The sequence below is a fragment of the Amblyomma mixtum genome, chromosome 3, assembly GCF_055824585.1.
Source record: "Amblyomma mixtum isolate Tamu chromosome 3, ASM5582458v1, whole genome shotgun sequence".
Taxonomy (NCBI): Eukaryota; Metazoa; Arthropoda; class Arachnida; order Ixodida; family Ixodidae; genus Amblyomma; species Amblyomma mixtum.
The window spans coordinates 342,225,977-342,250,529 of record NC_143014.1 but is presented as its reverse complement, the minus strand read 5'-3'; the positions used below and the strand labels follow the sequence as shown (position 1 = coordinate 342,250,529).

At 44.8% G+C, this 24,553-nt stretch overlaps 1 protein-coding gene across 1 annotated transcript in view; it reads right to left on the bottom strand.

Annotated features, from left to right (window-relative positions):
- Window positions 1-4,004: 4,004 nt before the first annotated feature.
- Window positions 4,005-24,553, bottom strand: part of LOC149356162 (uncharacterized) — a 79,540-nt gene continuing 58,991 nt past the window's right edge. Inside the window, exons 6-9 of the mRNA XM_089576265.1 lie at window positions 21,757-21,799; window positions 9,928-10,029; window positions 4,560-4,679; window positions 4,005-4,087 (exon numbers count right to left, since the gene is read on the bottom strand). Of these exons, the coding sequence (XP_089432391.1) occupies window positions 4,005-4,087; window positions 4,560-4,679; window positions 9,928-10,029; window positions 21,757-21,799 (348 nt within the window). The remainder of the gene's footprint in view (window positions 4,088-4,559; window positions 4,680-9,927; window positions 10,030-21,756; window positions 21,800-24,553) is intronic.

The window sequence follows — 24,553 nt, the reverse complement described above, 5'->3', positions numbered from 1 at the left end:
ACACCAATTAAAGGCCAAGAGCATTCGTATTCAACACGCAGAATTGCCCAATAAAATATAGAGCAGTTAAGATATGAAGCTGGAACCAAGTTGACGCATTTACCCTATCATGCCGCCTGCTTCACAGGTTTGGTCACTTAAGGGCAATTTTTTGAAACAGCTGAGACGAACTGGCAACACCCGTCCGGGACGTGGACGGCCTTCTTGCAAGCTCACTGCATGTGGTGTAGGAAGACACTGGTGACCATTCTTGTGCCTTCATTCCACGCTCGGAATTTTTGACAAAAAATTAAAGCCATCTTCTTTGCGTGCTTTTTTTTTAAACAAAAAACTGGCTGTGGTTTCGCTCTGGTTAAACCTGGTAGAGTAGCGAGAGTCTAGCTTCTTTCAGAGACGCAGAACTCGGTTCATTGTCATCTGTCGTCGTGGATGCACTATCGTCTGCTAAGCGGGCCCGTCTAGCCGCGTCGTCTTTACGTAGCTTATCGAGACCCTTAGCGCGCTCTTCCTCGGTCTCCTCGGCTCGCCGCCTCCTCTTGTCTTCGTTCCTACGACGAGCCTTAGATTCCTCCGAGCTGTCCGTTTCTACCACAGGCTCCGTACGTTGCGAGATATATACGCTCCGCATCTCTGACGACACTCCGCGCATGCGCACAACTGACGAGGCGGGCGCGTAGAATTTTGATAGAGGCCAAATTCTAGACACCTGTGTACTGTGCGATGTCAGTGCAAGTTCAAGAACCCCAGGTGGTTGAATTTTCCGCAGCCCTGCTCAACGGCGTCCCTCATATAGCCTGAATCGCTTTGGGACGTTAAACCCTCATACACCATAAACCATTTCTTTGAACCCACTGTTTATCCCTTCCTCTATGGCGCGGTTCGGGTGTACGTAGAGATATGTGAGACAGTTACTGCATGTTCTCTTTCCTCAAAAAGTAATTTTCAATTTTATAAAGGAACGCCATCGCCCGTTAGGCGTGACGCCTTGCCCGTGGTGCCACGGCTCAGCGCGCAGCCACGCTGACCTCGCGAAGCGGCTAGCGTAATGTAGCTCTCGCTAAAAAAGTCGTTCTTAACGTTTTGTGGCACGATGAGCATGTGGGGTAGCAGCGAAGCAGTCGAGGTGTAGCTTCGCGCTGTGTGTCAGTTAACAAATCCGTGGGAGATGTCCGCTACCAGAAGCGGCAATATTATTAATTCGAAAGTATTACGGGGCTATGTAGGCGGGGTCGTATCCGCAAAATGTGTTGGCAGCAGTTGTGGGCAACTCTGAAGAGGCAGCGTCAAACGAATGGTTTCAATCGAAAGTGGATGATGTCAGGATGCCGCGAAAAAAAAAACCGAAATGGATTGAATAGTTAATTAATTATAGCCAAAATTGTTGAAAAATTAAGGGGGTGGGGGGCAGAGCAAAACTCGCGCCAAATTTGAAAAAGCCGGAAGTGTGGGGCCCCGTGACCATAAGTGTGGGCGGAGCCAACGCGTGACACCAAATTTGAAAGTCCGGAATGAACACTCAGAAGAAACGAGGGAAAATGTGTAGTTAATAAAAATCCAAACAATAATTAATTATTATAACAAGTGGCAAGAGTGAATTTTGGTGCATTAATTGTGAATTAATGCGATTTCATTATGAATTAGGGTGAATCATTGTGAATTAAGTGTCAGTTAAGTGAGTTACTCGCTAATTATGAAATAAGGGTAATTAAAATAAATAATTGCGAATTAAGTGGATAATTAAGGAAGCAATTAAAAACAAGAAAACAAATTGAAATAAGAAGGCGTCATTGCGTTCGCATTGCTCTAATGCGGGTTACCACAGTGATCTCGAATTTTTTGTGTAGTGCTAGTGGAGGAGCCACCCTGCACTTCCAGGAGTTGCGCGGGTTAGGAAGTCATGAGAAGGGTGATGTTTTGCAGCGCATTTCGCACAGGTTGAATTGGAGCGCCAAGAGGCTAGCCCAAGCAGTCGGGACTTAAAACACGGCGGCTATGGGCTCAATTTTTTCACGAAACTAAATCAAATTTCATTAAAATGCTGAATTCAAAGGTGAAGACGAAGTATTGCGCGCACATTTCTTCGTTTCTTCTGCTGAATTCTATACTGTCCACATGGGTGGCGCCCTTCTGCATGTGACCTTATAATTTTTTTCTCGGGCTTTGGAAGCGTGCTTCTAAAATTGTAGCCCGAATTATGTTCATACCTCTGAGAGAGAAAGTGGGGGGGGGGGGGGTCTACAAACATAGATACATCTCCAAAGAAAGCTATGAATTTGGTTTCTCAGGCCCAAGTGAGCAGCACTGATTAACAATAGGGGGAGCTTATGAGGAGCGGAGCTTTTTATTTCAGAACGGAGTGCGGCAGCGCCAAGAGTGCAAGGCATAGGAAGAAAACTACCAGCTGGGTTAGCTCGGTTTTGGTGCTCATAGTTATATTCTCACGCATAAATCAACAAAACTAGTGAGACGGTATAAAAGACATGCCCTATCCTGATTTTTGTTTCTTGTGTTTTTAGTGCGAAGAATTCTCCACCATGCCGTAATTGCATTCCGCTTGTAGTGGTTTTCGTGCGTAGCGCGCATACTGTTCTGTAATTTTTCACTGATTTCGCTAAAAAACTTGTTTTCTGTACTTCAAACAGCCCCAAAAAACTTTTTTTATTTGACTGATGGATACATCGAAGAAAGGAACACGAATAAAGAAGAAACGAACTAAATCACAGCAAAGAAATAGTGGTTGCTAGAAAACAGTCCACAAAGCCAAAATCAGAAGAAAAGAACAAGGAAATAAATCAGGTTCGAGAGGACGTCCGCTGGTGTGGACACGTGAGCAAAGCCTCCACTTCATATCACCTTGCCCTCGTGCGAAATAGTTCCTGCGAAGAAGAAAACAATAGCACAGTAAGAAAAAAAGAATAAATTGAGAAAATGTGCCATTAAGCCTGAGGTCATCATCATCATATTAAAAGACATGACTTCAAAAGTCCACCCTGCAGAAATATTATCGATGCAGGTTAAATTACAGCCAGGACATCTTAACAGCTCTTTTATGCCTCAGGTGGTGGACGAAAATGTGCCGACACTCGTGCTGCACGGGACACTTTTCTTTTACTGTACGGGTCTAAAGAATCAGCGGCGGCAGATGGAGTATAACAGATGCCTTTATAGAAGCGGTCTTGCGAAACTAATGACAAGCAATGCAAGCTGCCAAACACTTGTACCGTAAAGGGTAGAAGCAAAATTTCGCTATCCTCATACTTTAAAATGATGCGCAGGACGTCCTTAAAAATGAATTATCACATCGGAGTCGCTTGCACCTCGTAAATAATTTACAGCCGAATGTCTTCTCTCGTGAAGTTGACGTCCTGATGACAAACAAATTGTCTTCATGATGTGTAATCTTCAAGACTTAGAAAGGGACGTATCCGGCTGCGTTGAGTTTCAACAGCAGCCCTACGTCGCCTAGCATTTTCAAGCGCCTGGTGAACGTATGGAAAATGACGACGATGATCTATGCACTTCTTGGCATCAGTGTTGTGAGATGACGCACCTGTGCTGTCACGAAACGAACACTAGGGCCCCTAAAGCTCTGCACCGTCTGGTACAGGCGCTCCGGCTCAGTTTATAATACCTGCCGCTCTCTCTGTTAATTACACACATTGCAACACAAGGCGCGAGTCGTACCGACGACGGCCAAGTAGTCTGAGGCCTGTGAAAACGGAGCTACTCGGATCCCTGGGAGATACTTTTTTCTTCTCTTGGAAACTACTCCCACCAAAGTTCTTTTGCGGCAGTTGGCTTCAGTATCAGATAAGGTGTCCACTGCGGTCTGACTGCACGATTATGTCCCCCTAAGTCTACCAAATGTCGAGAATCGGAGCTAAAGATATTTCACGCTGAAAAGGAAAGCTGCTCTAGCATCCTCTTCCTGAATATTTAATAATACGCAGCATGAAAAAAAAGCAACATCAATACGAGGAAGTTTTACTCACTGTGGCCGCTGGTCATCTCAGCCGCTGCCCCCGGCCGATGCCCAGCAGCCGCATCCGGGAACACGCCTCCTCTTCCTCGGCCCACGGATCGGATTCTGCTCAAGATAACAGGCAGCGGGTCTTGCAGTACAGTCACGAACTACAGCAACTAATATCCCGAACATTGGTAGCAAATCATGTGCAACCTTTGTTAGAAATATTGTCACTGTGTGCTGCATTTTATATCACCTTGCAATATACTTATTGTTAGGATGCTCTACGGCAGTTTCACTTTGGGGCCTCCTGGTGTGACAGCTATTGTTTAACGAGCATTGTATGTTTCATGAATAAAACTTGAGACGATATAATGGTCCTGTTTACTCAATTTCTTCCAAATAGCACACAATTCCAATTACATGCAAGTGGCAAACAGTAGGTATACTTCCGCAAATCTACTGCGAAGAGTAGAACAGCAAATTTAGTCACGCACGAGGGAGCTGTTATTACAGCTGAGATGCCACTGTTATTTTTCATATATTCAACTCGTCAGCGATGTGCGGCATGCTTTATCTCTGCATATTTCCTCACCAGGTGGTGTCACAAACGGGCTGTCGACAGGGCCGTGTGTAGCACTGAAGGGCGGTGCAGCCGCAACGCAAGACAAGCCGGGCGTGGCCATGGCCCCGATGCTCTGCTGGTCACCCCGGCCTGCGTGTTTGGAATGTCGCAGATGGCAATAAAAAAATGCTAGACTATCAATTCAATGCAATTTGAGAGGATAGCAGAGCAAAAAAAATATCGACACGTACCATACACACGAATATAAAAACATGCCTTCTTACATGCTCAGACCGTGTTTACTCATCCTGCAAATTTATTCGCCCCGGTCAATTTCACGATATAAACCCAGATATTCATCCATCCATTACTGCCCTGAAACCATGTCACGAGCATCTTTTTCTGCTCCTTCTTGCAGAAGCGAACAGTCAAATGCCTTCACTAAATACGGCTGCCACGCGGTATTTCAGCGAACTTTCAGTCGTCTGTTGCAAAGAAAGCGGACTACTGGAACAGCTCTTGAGGTGGTGAATGCGTGGGAGAAGTGCACCGGGCTGCCACCCCAGGTGCCGATGACTGTGGCGACGTCTCTCCGCCCATATCCCCACTTCATTTCGTCCAAGCCTTCTCATATCACAAGCATAAGGAGTACCACATGCTACAAATAACTGTGAGCACCAACACGTGATACGCGCAGAGCAAAAGAGCGATCCACACAATGACAAAAAGACCAGCCCTCGAAGTCGATGGTGAGGAGTCAGTCAAATGGTGCACGTAGGAGATGCCACCAGGAACATTGATACATTCATGCCTCAAATACTTGGTAAATACGGCTGAAAAACTCGACTAAACAAGGTAACAATATAACCCTCCGCACGGAGTCTAATTGCAGTATAAGGAGCATTTAAAGTAACTATAGAATTAGCATGTATGACGGAAGCCAAAAGCCACCGAAAAAGAGAAGCGTAGGGGATGTCTTTTTAATTTGTAGTTTTCATTAATGGGAGAATACTAAAAGCAGAAGAAAAACAGCGACATGCCTACGGTGGGATTCGAGCCCAGAACCTCGTACATTCGTGTCCTGCGCTCTAGCTAAAGAGCTACGGCGACGGCTGTCCTTCTGCTGCCTTCGGGGGTATTTATGTGTATTGTAACCGAACCTTGATGGGGTTCAACGGCACCACCCTCGTACATAGCGGCGGACGTAGTTCGTCCTGTGTTACCGCCAGTGTCATGCAGGAACGTGATCGAAGAGTGAGGGTGGAGGCTGTGCGAGAACCCTCTTATGCTACCTATGGCGTCAAGGCTGCCAGATTGGAGGCCCTCGGTAAAATCTCTTGGTAGAGCATCAGACGCGAAATTTGTAAGTCGTGGGTACGAATGCCACCGGCGGCCAATGGTTCTTTTTTTCCTTCTGTTTTTAATATTCTCCCATTGATGAAAAACTACAAATTAAAAAAAAAGACATCCCTTATGCTTCTTGGTTTCGATAGCTCTTGGCTTCCGTCATATATGTGATAACGAGCATCACTTTCCATCCCCTTGTCTGCTGAATAGTTTAACGACGGCCTCGAATATGGTAGTCTTGATAACGTAGGTAGTATAATAGGGCTCTCGTAGAGCCTCCGCCCTCGCCATTTGACCATGTTCCTACATGGCACTCGCGGTAATACATGACGCACTACGTCCACCGCAATGGACGAGAGTGGCGCTGGTGAACACTCTCAAGGTTCGCTGACACCACACATAAATACTCCCAAAAGCAGAAGGTTGGACAGCCGTCGCCATAGCTCAGTTGTTATAGCACCAGAGACGAAATTCTGAAGTCCTGGGTTCGGATTCAATCGGCAGCATGTTGTTTCTTCTGCGTGTATCAATCTCCAATTGATGAAAATACACAAATTAAAAAAGACATCCCCTATTCATCTTGATTTCGGTGGCTGTTAGCTTCCATCATACCAAGACTAAACAGAAAACATAGCCCATTCTCAGACGTTAGCGCACTTTCCATTCTTCAGATGCTGGGCTGTAGCTTACGCTTAGCCCCATTAAGGATGGAGCTAGCATTTCAGGGTGACTCTTTGGAAAAAGCTTTTGAGTTTCTTGAAAAAAAGAGAGAACAATGCTGTCACAGAGTAACCCACAGGAATCAACAACGCCGCCTTTATTTCAGAAGCTAAAACCATGACAGCTCAAAAATGAGCCAGAGAATTACAAGCTCACAGGTAATATACAAGATACAAGCCCATGCCGGGGAGAAATGAGCGATGAGCGACGGAAGCAAAAGTCATAACGTGCATTTATGCCGTGACCACCTGGTCTGAATAAGCTCGTAAATGTATTAAAATGTCGCTTATTTGTTTCAAATGCAGTGTTTTTTTTTCTTCCAGGAGTATTCGTCATCTTTTATTATAGTTTATGCTCTCTCCAGCGCTCCCTTAACATGGAACTCGCGAAAGAATTTCATCTTCACGTAGATAACAGTCAACTAAGTGGAGAAAGAAATTACCCCCCCCCCCCCCCACACACACACACACCGTGTGTGCATTCGTTCCGTGTAGTATGACGGCTCAAAGCACAGAAACCAAGAAACATTTATTCTCAATAACTGTAGAATACTACCTCCTCTAATTGGGCAGTGGACCTTATTAGAAGAAATGTTCAACATAAAAAGTATCGTTTGATGTCGGTATACAATATTTTCAAAGAGGCATCATCGATGACCGCCCCAGTGTATTTCTTCAAATTTTCACGGGGACTCAAAGTAAGAAGAGTTTGAAAAGTTTGTGCTAAACATCTGAGGGTTGTCGCTTCGTCGTCAGTTGCATGCTAAATCTATTCAAATTTATTCAAGACAGTGAGAAGGTAGAAATTGGCCCATCGATCTGCGCCGATCCCCTAGATGTTCATCTTCTATCTACTAGAAGCTGTATGGGCGGTATATGAGATTTCAGTTCTAAATAGGCTGTTAAAGAATTTTGCGGAGGAACGCTCTGGGAGACGCTGAGAACAAATTCAAATTGAAGATGGCTTGTATCGATACTCAACCGTGCTTAGTGAAACGTAGGCTGCTTTTCCTAAACACTGAGTTTTTATACACTGGAAAAGGTTAAAAATAAAATACTGGTATTGTCACCGCCAGTGTTTCTCACAAAATAACTGGACTGACGTCAAGACAGTTTTTTTGCTGATCTTTGAGGATAATCTTTACAGTCATTAACTTGTAAACGGCGATGGCGGAGTCCTTTCCGAACATGATGTCGCAGGTTTTGTTCGAGTGGAACGAATATCTTCAGATTAAATTTTTTGGAGCTAAATTCTTCTGCTGCCGAAAAATCATCAGAAAAAAATCGATTTTACTAAGACAAAAAAATTGCATTAAATTTCCCCCGCAGTATTCGTTTAGATATGCGGCAGATAAAAGTTTGCAGGGCCATTCGCTGACCGAGTTTACTGCAGGGTACATGTAGGCGCAGTAGATTAGAGACTCCGTCAGAAATCTATCAAGTACCAAGTGAGATGACCAACTGAGTTCTAAGCCACGCTGACAGCGCTTTCCTTAGACGTGGCCTCCCACGCACGCGTCGCCTTCGAGGTGCAATGTTTATCTGGTCGAAGCTGAAAAAAATTTTGTTCGTAGACGCTGCTCCCAACGACATTAAAACCCAGGCAGTGATGATTTATTCAGCACCCACCGCAGGCAACCTGGTGTTGTTGTAGGGATACGGCTAAAAGGAGACAGCACCCCACACACGCAGTCGCACGTACGAGAAATCCGAAAAGATTAAGCTGCAGTTAATGACCATAGCTGAAAAAGCAATGAAGGTTACACGGGAAATGTGGCATTCTATAATATATCTTCCACGTCTTTCAGATTTACTAACAAAACTGATGCCAATAAAAACGTTCGATTCAGAAGCAAGGTGGCGAGTTGGAAAGTTGTACTACCTTTGTGTCCTTCGGCACATCGCAATTACAGCACCAATAGCAAGAATAAATTACGGGTTCAAAACCTTTTGAATACCAAATGAGTGCCTTTTTGAATGAAAAGAGAAGCATTGATGATCTCCTGTACGATTGTAAAAATCAAGAAAAATGGACGAAAAACGGACTGCAATGTTGGCTGCATGATTGCTTGGTAAATCGTGTGATCTACTGCAAGATTTCGAATAGTGAACGAGTGTTTTCTGAATAAGGCTGTTTTTTTTTTTCTATGTATAGCTCCATGTTTTGTTACAGCTTGCATGTGCTTAAGAACTCTGCAGCTTGTGTAACAAGCACAGTGCAGTTTTTCTTTTTCGTACGTTTATCTTAGGTTGCTTTTCAGCACCTATCGTATGTGAGGACCTACGTTTCAGCACCTATCTTATGTGAAGACCCTTGCCAGGCATCGTGCCTTTTTGGATCCTTCCTGAAGTGCATGCAGATGTACTCAAAATAAATTTCCAAGTACATTAGTCATCTCAAAAGGAATGCATGAACCAAATGACTTTCTTGTTGGCTCGCTCTTGGTTGGCGGTGCTCTGGCGTGCTATTAGAGTACAGACACCTAAATTTTATGGCATGTTTTCTTCTCCATGATAATGCAGGAGGCACTAGTATGCACTAATCGCCACGGGGTATTCACTTACGGCCAATAAATGATTTATTATCAAATTTGAGTCATTATGTTGTGGTTTCGCCTTCAAAAGTCGAATGATGACATCGAGGTCTAAGTGTGCTTATAGGCCACTGAGGCATAAAAAAACTGCAATACAATCGTTGATTCTACAATTGTTGCCGTTCTGGCTGTTGAGGAAGGCTGACTTTAGCATTGCAGTGAATTAGAACGACGGAGCAGTGATTATAACACAATTTTTCATGCGTCACATGACCTGAAAGGACACGTTGACGTCACATTATCGTTCGTCTGTTGAAACCAAAACCGAAACAGCGCGAGAAAGAAATTTGAGTCTCAAGTATTTAGCGGTCGTGGGAAAATACCTCGAGGTAATCCATGTATGATACGGCCTTACGCATCTTTACAAAGTAAAAACGTGCACCCAAAAGTTCGGTGTCTATATTCCATGAAACGTGGCTTCTTTTTTTTTAATCAAAGATTATATACTTCAAATACGCTTGTGTCGTCGTCTACCTTCCATTTTGTGGTCGTCTTGCCTGCGCTGCCTTTTTAAGAGAAGATTCGATCCTCGCAAAGGTACCCGCCAATAGACGCTGGTATTTCATAGCATGATGGACGCGGCAAATGCTTGCAGCAAGATGGCGTTTAGTATAAAGAACTGCAATTTTCAAACGACTTGAAATAAGAAAAGAACAGCTTGCGAAATATAGGGGTAATCTACGCGAGGGTTTCAGCCACAGGATATAAAGCGGCGTAAAAGAAGTTACCGTCGCTTACCATCTCTGGAGGAATTGCTTTCACGGCCTAGGCTCATGTAGTAGACTTCGTCACCCTCTTCAGTGCTCACATCATTGCTGACCATCATCGTGGCCCCGAGTGCTGCAGGCAGAAAAGAATCAACAGGCGCGTCAAACACGCTGCTTTCTGCTACCCGGGAAAACCACCATGTTTCGTTCCCTGTACTAGACCCTCATGTATTACGCGAATAACGTGAACGGCTGATGAAGTTTAGGAGTTTGCGCGCATCGCACTCTTCCAGGAAAGCAAAATTTTAGTATGATTTTTAAACTATTTATGTCAAAGTATTTACTTTATCACACGAAGCTGTTTATGCAACACAAAATTAACGGCAGTATGGTGTCCATCAGTAAAACATTCCACCCCATGAGAGAATAAGGGAGAGTACCAGACAGAACTGCCTAAGCGCGCCGTTAAACTAGGTGAAGTCCGTCTGTATTTCTTGGTTTGGTAAAGTGACTCTTAATTTCCAAACACGAAGTGGCATGGCGATTCTCTCCTGCAGGTATTTTAAATGTAGCCGGCATCACTGACTTCCTGGGATTAAAGCCATCAGCCTGGAGAAAAATTTTGAAATGGGGTGTACTAAAAGCTGACCGTCGTTGCCGCAAGGGTTAAGATATCCTTCACAGTAAAATGCATGCAGCACATCGTGGCTAGCTAAAATAAGTCCAGGCTTTTTTGTGAATACAAACTCATAAGGAAGGCAAGTGAAAATACATTATCCATAAGTTTTCAAACGCGCACAGCCCCAACATGACCTTTCCCCCCCAGAGAAGCAAACAACACTTCAGCTTACAAGAACACATCGACACTATTTTGCTACGATGCATTCAAATTGCGAGAGTGTGAATGCATCCGGCCCTAGGCCTTCTTTAAACTAGCATTGTCTGGGTATCACTGTTTTCAAATGTATTTACTCCGTCCTGGAGAAAATAAACTAGCCTTACAATGGCACGGGCGCTGAGTCATGCTGTCTCTAGTTTAAACTAGCACTGCACAGCAGTATGAAATTGCGCATGCCATAGTCGCAGAGAAGAAAATCTGTTGAATGTGGTAGCCTTACCGACTTATAAACGAAAAGGAAGAAAACGGCTACATGAAGTTTAGTACGTTCAGTGAAGATAACAGTGATGAAAACGCACATGACAAACTATGGATAATGTGCACAACACTCACACATTCACTGCAGGACGAGATTTTAGGTTTCCCGTGCAAGACCTATTCGAATAGACCGATTTCACAAAGCCTACTGCGCATGCGCGCGTTTACCGGAAGTAGCCAGCCGCCATCTTGGTTGTAGTCCTTCGTGGCGTCGTCTGCACGACAGCCCACATTACTTTGCGCCTAAACAAGCATTGTACCCGGCCGCACTTTCCGCAGTTTCGTTTATTGTGTTGAGCTCTATAAAGGAAACAGAGGCTTCACGGCGGAGTTTCGAGGGGTGCAATGCTGATCGCGGTAGGAGTAGCGCAGAGAGGGTGGTCAGTTGCCGCTTGAAGTGGAGTGAACGCGGTGACGACGCTGCGTTTGTTACTAGAACCTTGCTTTGGAAAATGCTGCAGGTGACGATGCACACGTGCTTGACCGCCGCTTTCGTTATTTTTGTCAGCAGAATATTTCAACGAATAGCGATGCACGCGATTTAATTAACGTCTTCGTACAGTATTTACATTTCTTGCCATCTCATTTAGCTGTTGAAGTATTCGCTGTATTCATCGAGGCATTCGCTATAGACGTTGTGCACAGCGTTTGTCGTCTTTATTTTTTCATCATAGCCCTTGCTGAAAACTGGCCATGAGATGTTTTTTTTTATTCACGTAAGCACATAAGTGTAATCACGACGTGCTCGGCGGGTCACCAGCAGGAAAGGTGAGCATTCGAGCTAGCTATGCCGTTTTTCTAGATGGAGATGTGACAAATGCTTGTGTTCAGTGCAAAATGAGAAAAAGAAAAGCCAATTGGGGAGCTTTTGAGTACGTCTAATTAGGGTTTAGGGGTTTTTAATTTCGTGACCAATAGTTTTATTTTGATTACTGCTACACTAATTACTTTTTTATTTAGGTTAATATAATCTTTTGCCAGGGCGTCTCCAGTACGACTCACTTTCGCTATTTTCGCAGTACGAGTACAGTAGATCACCCCTTTTTTTTTCGAAAACAACGGGCAAAATGTGGGTGATATCCCGGCATAAATGACATGTGGCTGATACTGGAATCCCACTTATGCTCAAGTACCAGTGAGCAACAAAACGTTAGGAATTATTCCACATTTCTACAGTTTTAAAGCCTCGCTTTCTCATTCCGTGAAATAGAGAAAGCATTATCGCTAGTATGGCAGCTCGAGACATCACGAGTGGATACTTGTATCAAACGAACATTGTGGATTCCTGAATATAACAATAAATCTGAGAACACTTGTTCCCTCACAACCTTGCACCGGGCAGAAATCTCTGCAGAGATGGCTTAACGACACAGCACGAAGGTAAATCCTATCGCCTTCTTTTTAACAATTTAAGGGACCGCCTCAAAGCTGAGCGGCGCGTAAAATGCATTTCCTGCAGCTTCAGAACTTGAAAATTTGCCATTTGTCAATGTCCACTGATCAACAGGGACAATACGGCTAAATGCACTGAACAGGACTTCTTCACCTGTCTTTCGTGAACAGCTTCTACGCAATGTCTTGGGTACTTTTTCTCTTCTATAAAACGGAAAATCCGGGACCCTCTGCTTCGCACAGCTGTCGGAGCTCATGACACTCCTTAGGTGTCATTACTTGTAATGCAGCATTCATGCAGAGAAACATCGTGTGGCGACAGGGCTGCTTCTTGCGCGTGCGCCACGCACCGCGCCGACGCGGCCGCCGGCCGGAGTACCACAACTCCCAGAGTGCATCGCGGCGGCGGTGGCGTAGCGCAACTGCTTGTGAAATCGGTCTATTAGGCTGATATTCTGAGTTGTCTGAAGGAGTATGTGACAAGACTGACTGTCAGAGATGAGACATGTGAATAACTGCATCAATAACTGCTATAGGGAATGGAGTCATTAGTAGTGCAGGAATGCTTCAATTGGTAAACTCTCGCCGCTGTTAGTCCGCAGGTTTTGTCCGTCCAAAGCTGCACGTCTCGGGCTTGCGTAAGCAACACCGTACTGTTTAAAGCATGTTCTAAATATTCGCACCCTGATTCATACGGCACTTATTTTGGGACATCGTTAATTTCAGCTGCGCCAACTACTCAGGGTTTGATTTTGTCCCCAACAATAAGGGCAGGTTTTATCGGGTTTAACCTCCCAAAGTGACTCAGATAATTAAGAACGCCGTAGTGAAGAGCTCCGGACAAGTTTGACGCACTAGGGGTCTTTAACGTGCGCTGACATCGCACAGTACAGCGGCCTCTAGCAATTTACCTCCGTCGAATCAGGACAGGTGCGTCCGGGATCAAACCCGCGTCTTTCGGGTCAGCAGCCGAGCTCCATAACCACAGAGCGACCACGACGGCTCCTACAATAAGACGTTGCGATGGCAGGAACTCAAGGCATCGTAAAGAAAAACTGTTGTAACACCAGGCAGTGGCAGGCCGGATGAGTCCGCAGCGCGTGCGCACTGCGGTGCTCTATCCGCGCATCTGTACACAAGAATCGCCACGTGTCGGTGAGGTGGGCGCATGCCTGCGCATGCGTCGGGGCCAATGTGCGGGTGTGCATTATCAGCGCTAGTCTTTTATCACCAGGCGCTCAAGATAGAACGACCAGTTTAACTGGCCTCTGATTTTCCTCAGCTGTTTTACTATGACCTATCAGAACTGCGTCCACATCGGCAGAACATTGCACAAGTACTGCTGCCGGTCGACGAGAACGCGGTCGGTTTCGGAAGCGACGTGCGAGATCTCCATCACAGAAGAGCACGATCGCCTAAGGAAGCGTCCGGCGAGATCGTGGACCAAAGAAGAGGAGCGAGAACAAGAACGCCTTCGGAAGCGGAAATCATGGGTCAGCAGGCATACGTTCCTGCATTGAGATTCTCTAGGTGTAGCACAGATTACAGCGCTACATTTCGGGCGATGAGCGGCTTTTGATTTATAAGGATTCTTTGGCATCAAATGCTGTTCTGAAACAGAATATGCTTCAGTACAGGGCTATAGCTAACTGAAAAGCATTGTTATTTCCCTGTACAAAGCTGCAGCCTTATCTAGATACAGACTACATTTTTTTTCTGTCATCACGACAGATTTACGTCGAATTCTGAGACATGAACTTTAATTAAAGCCAAATTTTTGTGTATTTTCTGTAGACAGCATTGTGCTGCCCTCTGTCGTAGCGACACTACTACAGAAAACTTACTACAGTATTATAGCTGAAATATTTAGCTGTGTTTTGGATTTGATTCTCGCGTCTTTTTTGACTGGGACTATCTAAAACGCAAACGCGATGCCAATCTAGAAATACACCCGCAAGAGTGACTGCTGACAGCTTCAAATTAATGGTGTCATCAGTGATCAAAATCAAGGAACGCAAGAAAGAATGATTTTTTTTATTTGTGGTAGCGTTCAAGGAAAAAATAATGCACACTTTTTACCTGAAAGATAATCTATTAGAGAGGAGCACAAAAACAGCTACACTCCGTCGGTGGGAACAGAAACCTCGACCTGCCTATGTCGCTGAGCTGCTCTCCAAACTGAGCTACGACGGCCTTTTTTTGTTGACTGAGCTACGGCCACGGCTGGCCATGTATCTACTTCAAGTGTGTTGCGTGTAACCTACCCTTTGAGTGTGTTCTACCAGCGCCACCCATGTTGCAGGCTACAGGAGACATCTAAAGAGAGATTCAAAAAAAGACGAGAACACTGCGTCGCTCCGGGGGGCTGCAACCCTGAATGCACGATATCGTACAAATTACACTGCAACAAACGAACCGCGGCCTCAGACGGGTTAACCGGACAGCATTCAGGACCCTCTCAGGGTGAGCGGCACTGTGACACCACAGAAGAGTACAGCAATTCAGCAGTGAAAAATAATTGACTGCAGCACTGATTTATACAAAATGGCCGGACGTAATAAAGACATCTATCAAGAATTACTGACGCCGATTCCCAGGACAAGTGCAACACGTATGCGATACAGAAAATTCAAGTGCATCGCTTATTTCTGGCAACAGGAGAACGTGGTAAAAGTAAGGAGTACCTCACACATTGCGACACACCATACAATCTATTTCCTTAGCGTGTACAAAAGAGACCCAAGATGTTTCAATCGCAACCAATGAGCGAACCCTAATTTGTGAAGCTTCTCCATACTGACTGACGAGGAGCTTAGACATTTCCATCCACACGGCAGCTGGTATCAAGCATAACAAAAATGAGAGGAGATAAAAAATCAAGATGTGTTCGTGTATTTGTGGCAAAAAAATAGCGCAGTGGTACCCGAGAGGCTCCTCGGGGGCGAATAGGAGAGGAGCACCAAGCTTCCAGCATCAGAGACTTGCAAGCACACGTGTGCATCGACGCCCCAGAGACTGAATGCGAAATTTTGCGGGATCCCTTGATTTACCTAATATTTTTTAAATGTCATTGTTTGCTAACTGCAAATAATCTACGTGCATTATTTTTGTCAAAGAAAATAGTTTTGAAGCTTCCCGGAACTGCAATTTATGCAAATTTGGGTTACGAATAGCTGAAAATATGTTCCAAGGATAGACATCAAAGTTTCTGTGGCAATTTATGCTTATTGTAAATTTCTTCCTGTCATTTTCGCCAATTCTACAATTTTGTTTTTTTTTTCTAAAATTTTGCCCACTGGGCGAAGGAAAACTATTTTGGTAACGCTGGACGTCTTCATAAAAACAAGTACGCAGAACCGCCAGCTTTCGTTCTGCATTCTAAGGAAACTTATCTACTTATCAATGTAAAACTGGCGGACATATAATTTACGAACACAGAAATATTATTGCAGAAACTTCAGAAAGCACAAAGCGCTATGAGTTTTTAATAGCCAATGGAAGTTCGGTGTTGTCTATTTTTGTCATTTGTCCTCATACTGTACACTGTTTAAATATCAGATGCTTTAAAATTTCCCGCCTAATATCGCTGGTGGAGCATATGCAAGTGGTTTTAAAGTGACCGCACTTTGCGCACACAATTCTTTTTGAAAACTTTGGTTGTGGATAGCGTAAAATATCGTGCAAGGACATGTTTGAAAATCATGAGGGTACATTTGTGATTATTGTACACGGAGCCTAGTTAGTACTGCGAGAGCACCGTTACACTACCCCTTACCTGGGAATCTTTTTCCTTTATTTCTGTCTTTATTGACTTTCATTGCAAATATTAGAGATGGCCGAGATAGCAGCTCGAAAGGCCCTCGGGTGCGTTGCATTCAGCAGCTCGGAAAATCATGCCATACTAAGTACATCGTGACATTTTCACTAATCAAGTTTCACATCGAGATAATGGTAAGCTGTATATGCAAACGATGAACATGAAATTTGCACATATTGCCTTTCCTAGAAGAAAATATTACAAACATATAGCAAGACACCGCGGTGCATCAGTGCTTATGGCGCTTGGCTGCTGACCAGAAGGACGCGGGTTCGTTCCTCGCCGCGGTGGTCGGATTTCGATGGAGGCTAAATTCTGGACGCCCATGTCGTGTGCAATATCTGTGCACGTTAAAGAACCTCAGGTGGATGAACTTTTCGGAGGCCTCCACTACAGCGTCCCTCATACGCTGGGTCGCTTTCGGACTTTAAACCTCCATAAACATAAGCCCATAATATAAACAAAGATATAAAAACTGGCCAATGTTTGAATTGACGTCTCAGAGAGCACGACAATCCTGTCGATTAGGTACAGGAACCAACCTTGCCTCGCATGTAAAAAAAATTGCACTTATTGTTCAGCTTTGTTTCACCGAACCACAATAATTGGATGGGGAAAGACTAGACAAGAACACGAGTTTCTCCAGACGTTTCTAATCAAAAAGAATGAGCTGGCCTGCATTGCATTCCATCCGTAGCTATCACCGAGAAAGAGTGCCATTTTTTGTCGAGTATTTGAATCATGACCTCACTTTGCATTTTTTCATGTGCGCTTCCAAAGAAAGGTGGTTTTTACGTACGTGGCTGCGCCAATAATAAATCAGTTGTAAGTCCAGCGACTGTGTGTGTCTCCTCTAGTCCTGGGTGTTTTTTTTTTGCCGGTTCCCTTTGCTAGTATACTTTACCAACTAACCAGCAATTCTCTCTTTAGAAAAAATAATGAAGAGAAAATATGTCAGATTTCATACAGTCATAAACAATTATAGGACTGTAGCGAAGGTTTCATTTCCGAATGGTTCATATTTCGGATGCCAATGCCTATTTCATTTAGGGAGTTTATCAACGTTTGCTGCAATTTGTCCTATGTCTAATAAAGTTGAACCTTTCTGTGCGGCGTGTACTGTAAGCGGGCACATTTTTCAGTGTAATGGGAATTTCCAGTAAAGTTAAGCTTTTCTGTACTGAAGTAAAACTCCACACTTGTTTATATGCGTAAAGGGCTTGAATTTTTCCTATGTATCACTTGTCAAGCAGAGGGTCAGTGTGTTCAATGTAGCAAAAAAAATAATACCCAGCGCCCTTTTCTGCATGACTAATATGTTATTCATATTAGATTGTGCGGTTTTACCCCATACATAATTACCGTAATTAATGTGCGCAGCAAACAAAGCTTTGTATAGTAGTATTTTAACAGCAGTAGGGAAAATGTGTGCATTGCGACATAACCTACGAACTGTTATGCTCAGGTTATTGAAGGCTCAGCCTGTGTGGTCATCCGATTGTGATTTCCTGGACAAGGTCATCAAAAGAATTTGAATTGTGTTCACGGCCTCAATATGCATAGACTAGAACATTAGAGTGTAATGCTATCGGATTTGTTTATCTTGAGTTCGACATATTAGGGCATTGGTTTTATTGCAGTTAACCTGCAGGCAATTTGTTTTGACCAAAACACAACGCCTGCCAAGAAGTTCATTTGTTATTCGCTTTAATTGTGTGTTATTGTGGAACGATAAGAAAATACTTGTGTGGTCTGTATACAATACAAATTTTGCTTTTTGATAAATAGATACTTCATCATTGACGTAAAAACTGAAAAGAAGCGGCCCAAGAGCACTTTCCTGTGGTACACCAGACATTATGTCTTTGGTTTGCAATTTTACTTCAGTTATTTAGACAAATCAGTGCCTAAATCAAAGATAGGAGGATAAGAACGCGAGCCGTGCACCCCTCATGCCTTACTATTTTAGCTTGTTGAGAAGAACCTTCTTATTGATGCTCTGATGGCTGTACAACTAAAGCTTTCAGCCCAAGCGAAGAGCCTCCTCCTCACCTCTGCAGAGGCACAACCCACCAGCCACCCTAAATCTGGCGCCCACCCCATGCCTAGCTTCACCCTCCGTCACCCATCCACCAAGCTGCGCCCTCTAGAAGCGCCTATGAGCCGCAATCCACCTTGAACCAAACATGAATAAGCCTTTATGCGAGTCAAAACGGAGCAAGCGGTCCTCTGCCGCACACCCTTTTTGGGGCAGGGTATTCAACATAAAACCCGGAGCACATGTTAATCGGAAAGTATACAGAATTCTCACTCTTGGCAACGGTGGCCAATTCGCAGTGGAAAGTATAGTACTTTACTCAACTGATGGAGTTGGAAATAGCTGGCCGTTTTTAAACGCGGCATTGTAGATCTTCAGGTCAAAGCCTGGATTAAAATCTTCGTAGCAGCTAGAAATTGGTATGTTTTTGAAGAGAGAATTCATTTTCATTTATAAGCGTAAGTGTTCCATACTTTTCTTGAACGAAATCTATCCCAAGGATTGGGCAGCTTACCCTGCCTCTAAAAGAGGCTGCGCCAGACGACAGCTCCTCCCTCTTTATTGCTATGTAGAAAATTCGTGTTTAGAGCATGCCTGCACCCTCCACAAGGCCTCCACCACATCCTACGCAACACCAGCAGGAAAAAGCGGCAATGAAACTGAATTGAAAGGTTCAGTCAGAATGCCAGCTTCTCTGCAAAAGCGTCACTCTCGAGCCACCTTCGCCTGCCCCCGTACGCAGCCTGCTGCCACCCACCAACGCAATCTTTTATCTACCCTGCTAAACCTCATTCTCTAGGAAAACTTCGTAGCATGCGTGAAGCCTTGGCTTAGGGTAAAAACATTTTGTAGAGTAAAAGCATAAATAATTCATTGAGGGTAAATACAAATTCCCTCGCAGAGCTGTGGCATCAGATATTTGACCTTGCCGTTATTTTCAAGACGAATTCTCAACTACCGTCTTTTGAAAAAAATTTGGAATGTTAGTGCACAGGTAACTTTATGTGCTAATGGGGAGTTCTTGCACTCAGAAGCTATAACTAGAAATAGTTTGCGTTGTGCTCTATACGCCGCACGTATTTACTAAAAAATATGAAACTCAGTGGTGAAACATGGCGAATTTCAAGAAAATCTGCAATAACAAAGAATTTGATTATTTAAAAAGGACGGAATTGTTAATATTTTTATTACGTTCTATTCAGGTTTTCAGCCTTGTATAAATATTCATTGGCAGCATCAGCAGGTGCACAATATTTTCGCTGGTAGTTGAACTTCTAACAATGCTCTTCTTAAAGGCTCGAAACCCATTCTAGCTGTGAAGAAACCCACATTATGAACTCGTGTCAACCACTGAGAGCTCACTGCAGTGGGGCGCGAACAGGCAATTCAATATATGCAGCCCCCATAATCCGCAGAATAACAGCACAACCGTGAAATAAAGCAGAGACTTCAGTTCCCGTAGCTTAAGCTGGTATTTGCATTTATGGCGCACAAAAGAGGGGGCAACATATATCGAGGAGAACCTAGAAGTTTTCAGACCTCATATAATAAAAGCGATATTCCCGCCATACTAAGCGATGCTTGGGGATGTGGTAATCCCACTGTCTCCCCCATCCCCCGCACGAAATTTGCAGCCTCGTCTTACGGTGCACCAAACCGGCTCTACTTCCTGAAAAAGGGAGGCGCTGTGCTCGGAATGCAGGCCGAAAACTGCTGCAGTGCAATACGCTTTCAGATGTTTTCGAATAATCACTTCGTGCGAAATACCTTGGCAGAATTAAAAAAAGATATTCGTACAATCTTTTTCTGACCGTCATACCAATTTTTTCAGCTCTGTACATTCTTGATGTGTCATCATCATCATCAGCAGCAGCCCGACTACACCCACTGCACGGCAAAGGCCTCTCCCATGTCTCTCCAATTAACCCTGTCCTTTGTCAGTTGCCGCCACTGTATCCCCGAAAACTTCTTGATCTCATCCGCCCACCTAACTTTCTTCCGTACCCTGCTACGTTTGCTTTCTCTTGGAATCCACTCCGTTACCCTTAAGGACCAGCGGTTATCTTGCCTTCGCATTACATGCCCTGCGCAAGCCCATTTCTTCCTCTTGATTTCAACTAAGATGTCATTGACCCGCGTTTGTTCCCTCACCCACTCCGCCCTCTTTCGATCTCTTAACGTTACACCTATCATTTTCCTTTCCATAGCTCGCTGCGTTGTTCTTAACTTAAGCTGAACCCACTTTGTTAGCCTCCCTGTTTCTGCCCCATAGGTGAGTACCGGTAGTATACAGCTGTTGTATACTTTTGAATTGAAGTGAATATGTGTGCTCCAGGATAATTTATGGACGCAAGATATGTATCCATGAATTTTATAATTTCTAATATAGATGTGCATAGAATGCAACATGAACTACTTGTGATTATCTAAAGACCTTCACATTTCGATAAAGCTTCGGGCGCACAAGCGTCACCAGAGATAATCTCCTAGGGCGGCGCATTTTGCTGAGATAGGCTCTCATAGCAGCCACGCCCTGTATGCGCCGTAGTGTCTCACCATACCTTCCACTTTCTACTGTAACCACAGTCTCGTTGGGGATTCATTCACTCCCGTCACACCTTCCGTCTTCCGCGGTAACCATCTTGTGAACGATTCCCGTGGTAACCACCTTCGGGTTACGCTTTCTTATCCTCTCGCCATACCCTCCTTCTTCCAGGGTAGCTACCCACCGGGTGGTTCGCGTGGCACCCACCCACCGCTTACGGCTCCTCCGACGGTAACCATCCTATGGCTTTCCTCCCCTCTCGAGGATACCTCCTCCTTCCATGATAACCAACCGCCGGTTTCGGATTCCTCCGCTCGCGTCATACTATTCTCCTACCACGGTAACCACCTTCCAGAGTAAATACTGGTTCCCGTGGCAACCACCAACCGGCGGCGTCTTGCGTTCTAGTCGTACCCTCCTCCTTCCACGGTAAACACCCTCCGGATGGTTCCTGTGGTAACCACCCAGCGGTTACGGCTTCCTCCACAAATATCATAGCCTCCTACTTCCGTAGTAACCACCTTTCGAGTGGTTCAGATGGCAACGCATGGACTAAGACCTACTACTACGACGCGAAACACAGGAAAGGAATCTTAACAGACGCCGCTGTAAAATTTTTGATGGTAAGAGATGGCATTAGAAATTTAAAGCAGCATACAGTAAATTTTTGCGGCGCACTTGGTTTTCTCTCGTGCTTTAAGTATTTGTTTTGAACTATCATTTGGCGGCGTTTAGGTTCAAATTCGTACATAGAGTGCTCCAAAGGTATCCATCAGCTCAATCCAATGACGGCTTGAGTACGTTCTAGTGCGTAGGTCAGTGTAGGCAAGGTCATTTTACAGGCCGGCTGAGAAAGTAGGTTCCAATACCACCTTTAAGTGCACCTTAGTGAATTATTTTGCACCAACTTACCTTCCAGTGTTTGATGCTGCTTCATCTTCAGGCTCTCAAGAACCTATAAGCAGTAAGCAAACAAAATAATAAAACGCAACTTTAGGCACCTGCGGTTTTTTTCGGCAACCACGTTCTATAGACGTGCGTTGGGAAACTAATGGGCTATGTGATCCCAGAACCTGAGGGGGACACGGCTGGATTAGGCAGCACACTGTACGAAATATGTAAACCATGCATACACTTGGAGCCCCAAAAGTGTTTATTGAGGCGCTACTTTGCTATTGAGGCTCCAGCTGCTATGGTTTGTACAGCCGCACGGCCGAAAGCCACTGACAATCTGTTGTGTTAGCATGGGCCTTTGGACCCAAACACCATGAACAGCGCAAAACATAGAGAGGGTTTCGGGCATCATCACTGATAGGAAGTTAATCGGAATATCAACTTTTATGCATTATAAGGATAACATAAGGATTTGACAAATTGCACTAAAAAGCCTTTTTAAACATGCCGATAACGAGACTTACCACAGGTGCTCTTCTGTTTACTTTTTAATGTATATATGCTTGTGTCACCCAAAGCAGAAGACACGCTATGAGTACGGATACGGGCTCGACATAGAGTAACATAAAAGTAAAGAGCGGACACTCGGGCCCTTTCGCGGCCGAGTTCGGCGCTTCCCCGTTTCCGCCAGATGGCACTGAACGTGCAAATAAAAAAAAGAAAAAGAGTATGGTCTTGGCATATCTTGGCTTGCAGTGACGTGCGCTGCGCGCCTACGGCCGCAGTTACGTCAGCAACAGCGGCGTCTTTTAAGTGCGTCAAGCCAACGGGCAAGCACGCCCAGGCGGCAGTGTGCGACGGACCGACGGTGTGAGCGGCTGTATTTTTTTGCGGCGTCTGGAAGCTTCGTGGGCACGTCCGTTTTGTGTACTGCTGTGGTGCTGCGACGGTTGTTTCTTCCACCCCGTGAACTGTCCAACAAGAAGCTGCAGCTGTCGGCCTTAAAGGCGGCGGCGGCGGCTCTTCCTAAGCACTTCCAAAGAGGCAACAAAGCTGCGTCAAGGGCAGATGCCCACCACCAGGTTTTGACAGTAGAGCCTCCAAGATTCCTGTTCCTGCCTATCATGTCTGAGGCCAGTGCGTTTCCCCGGGTCCGCTAGGTGCGCTGTGCACTAAAGTCGGCCGCTGGGGCCTACGGGAGTGTCCGCTCTTTACTTCTATATTACTCTATGGGCTCGATATGTACCAAAACGCACACTGGGAAAAAGTCCTACATTTATCAGGTTCCCACATTTACCAAAATAGCGGACCCAATATTAGGTTAAGCCTATGTATGGCGAGTACCATTTCCTAATATCGGTAATGAGAAGTAGAAGTAAGGTCTAAACATTCCAACCAAACTGCGTCACAAATATCCTACAATAACTACAAATAACTACAATAGAAGCGAACGTTCCTACCATGGTTGATTGGCAGCACTCTTGGAGTTGGATATCTTCAAGAAAAAGAAATAAAACGACCAACTTGAAATTCTGAACGACAAAAAAAATTCAGGGGGGGCACTTTGTTCACCTAAAGTGCGGTGAGGCGAAAGCCTTAATGCGGTGTTGCTGCTTGTGTCACTGATGCGTTGTGAAGATGTTGGGCTTCGCCTCTAGGAGTGAAACGCGACAGCGTCTTGCAACGCTGCCAGGGAGTCCACAGAACGCCATCGCCCGTTCGGTTGTGCACCTCGCTCGTCGTTAAATTGGTTTTTTAGGAAAGGAAACGTATCTCTCTCTCGCATATCTCGGTGGACACCTGGACCTCGCCGTAAGGAAAGGGAGGAAGATGGGAGCGAACGAAGACACCGTATTCACTAGACGCGCCTTTGTTCATTCCAAACCATCGAGCTGGCATGGCGGAGTGGTTAGCATGCTCGTCTCGCACTCTGGAGACCGGGGTTCGATTCCCGAACTCGACCAACTTCCTACTCGTTTTCATTTATTTATTTGGCCTGACTAGAAGGGTTAATCAGGCTAATTTGGTATTTAAGCAATTAACTAAACTCAGTCCCACTTGGAGCATCACTATACATCCCTTTAATTGGTTGCATGGTTACTAGCCGAAGTACAATTGGCCCCGTTTGAAATTCGCGCACTGTGACGTCACGACCGTTTCGACCAATTGAAAACCGTGACATTTCTGTCGACAACTCCTGCTTACAACGACGAGGTATTAAAGGCTTCCGCCTTAAAAGAGAACTCAATTCTTAAGTCCCAGCAGCTAAGCAACGTGCCCAGATATGAAGGAAACACTTTATTGAAGTTGTGCCTTACTGGGAAAATTACAAGTTGTGGAGTCACATGCGAACAAGAAGCGGTACTAGAAGCTCACAACTTTTACAGGAAACTCTCGAAATGCTGCCCCTCCGCGGCAACACAAATCATGTATCGCTCACGTACCCAACCAGGCACCCGCCCTAGCATTGCAGGCTAAAATTCAGCGCATTCTGTGATGATCCTCGCCTTAAGATCTTGTGCACTGGGAGACCCATCAATGAAAACATTATTTTTATGTACCTGCGCAGAAAGAAGCCTCGAAACGTTGGAGGCAAAGGAAAGAGGATGTTTGATCCTATCCCACTGCAGTGGAGTTTTTCCGCAGCTATCAAAAATAAAAAATGGGTTCTCATAGGTATCACAAATAAGAAAATACACCTCATTAGGCAACCACAGATGAAACTGAAATTTCCACAGACAATTCTCTGGAGGATTATAGTGTATAGGAACATGCCTTCTCATGGCTGACAGAAATATTGCAGTGCCTGGCACAG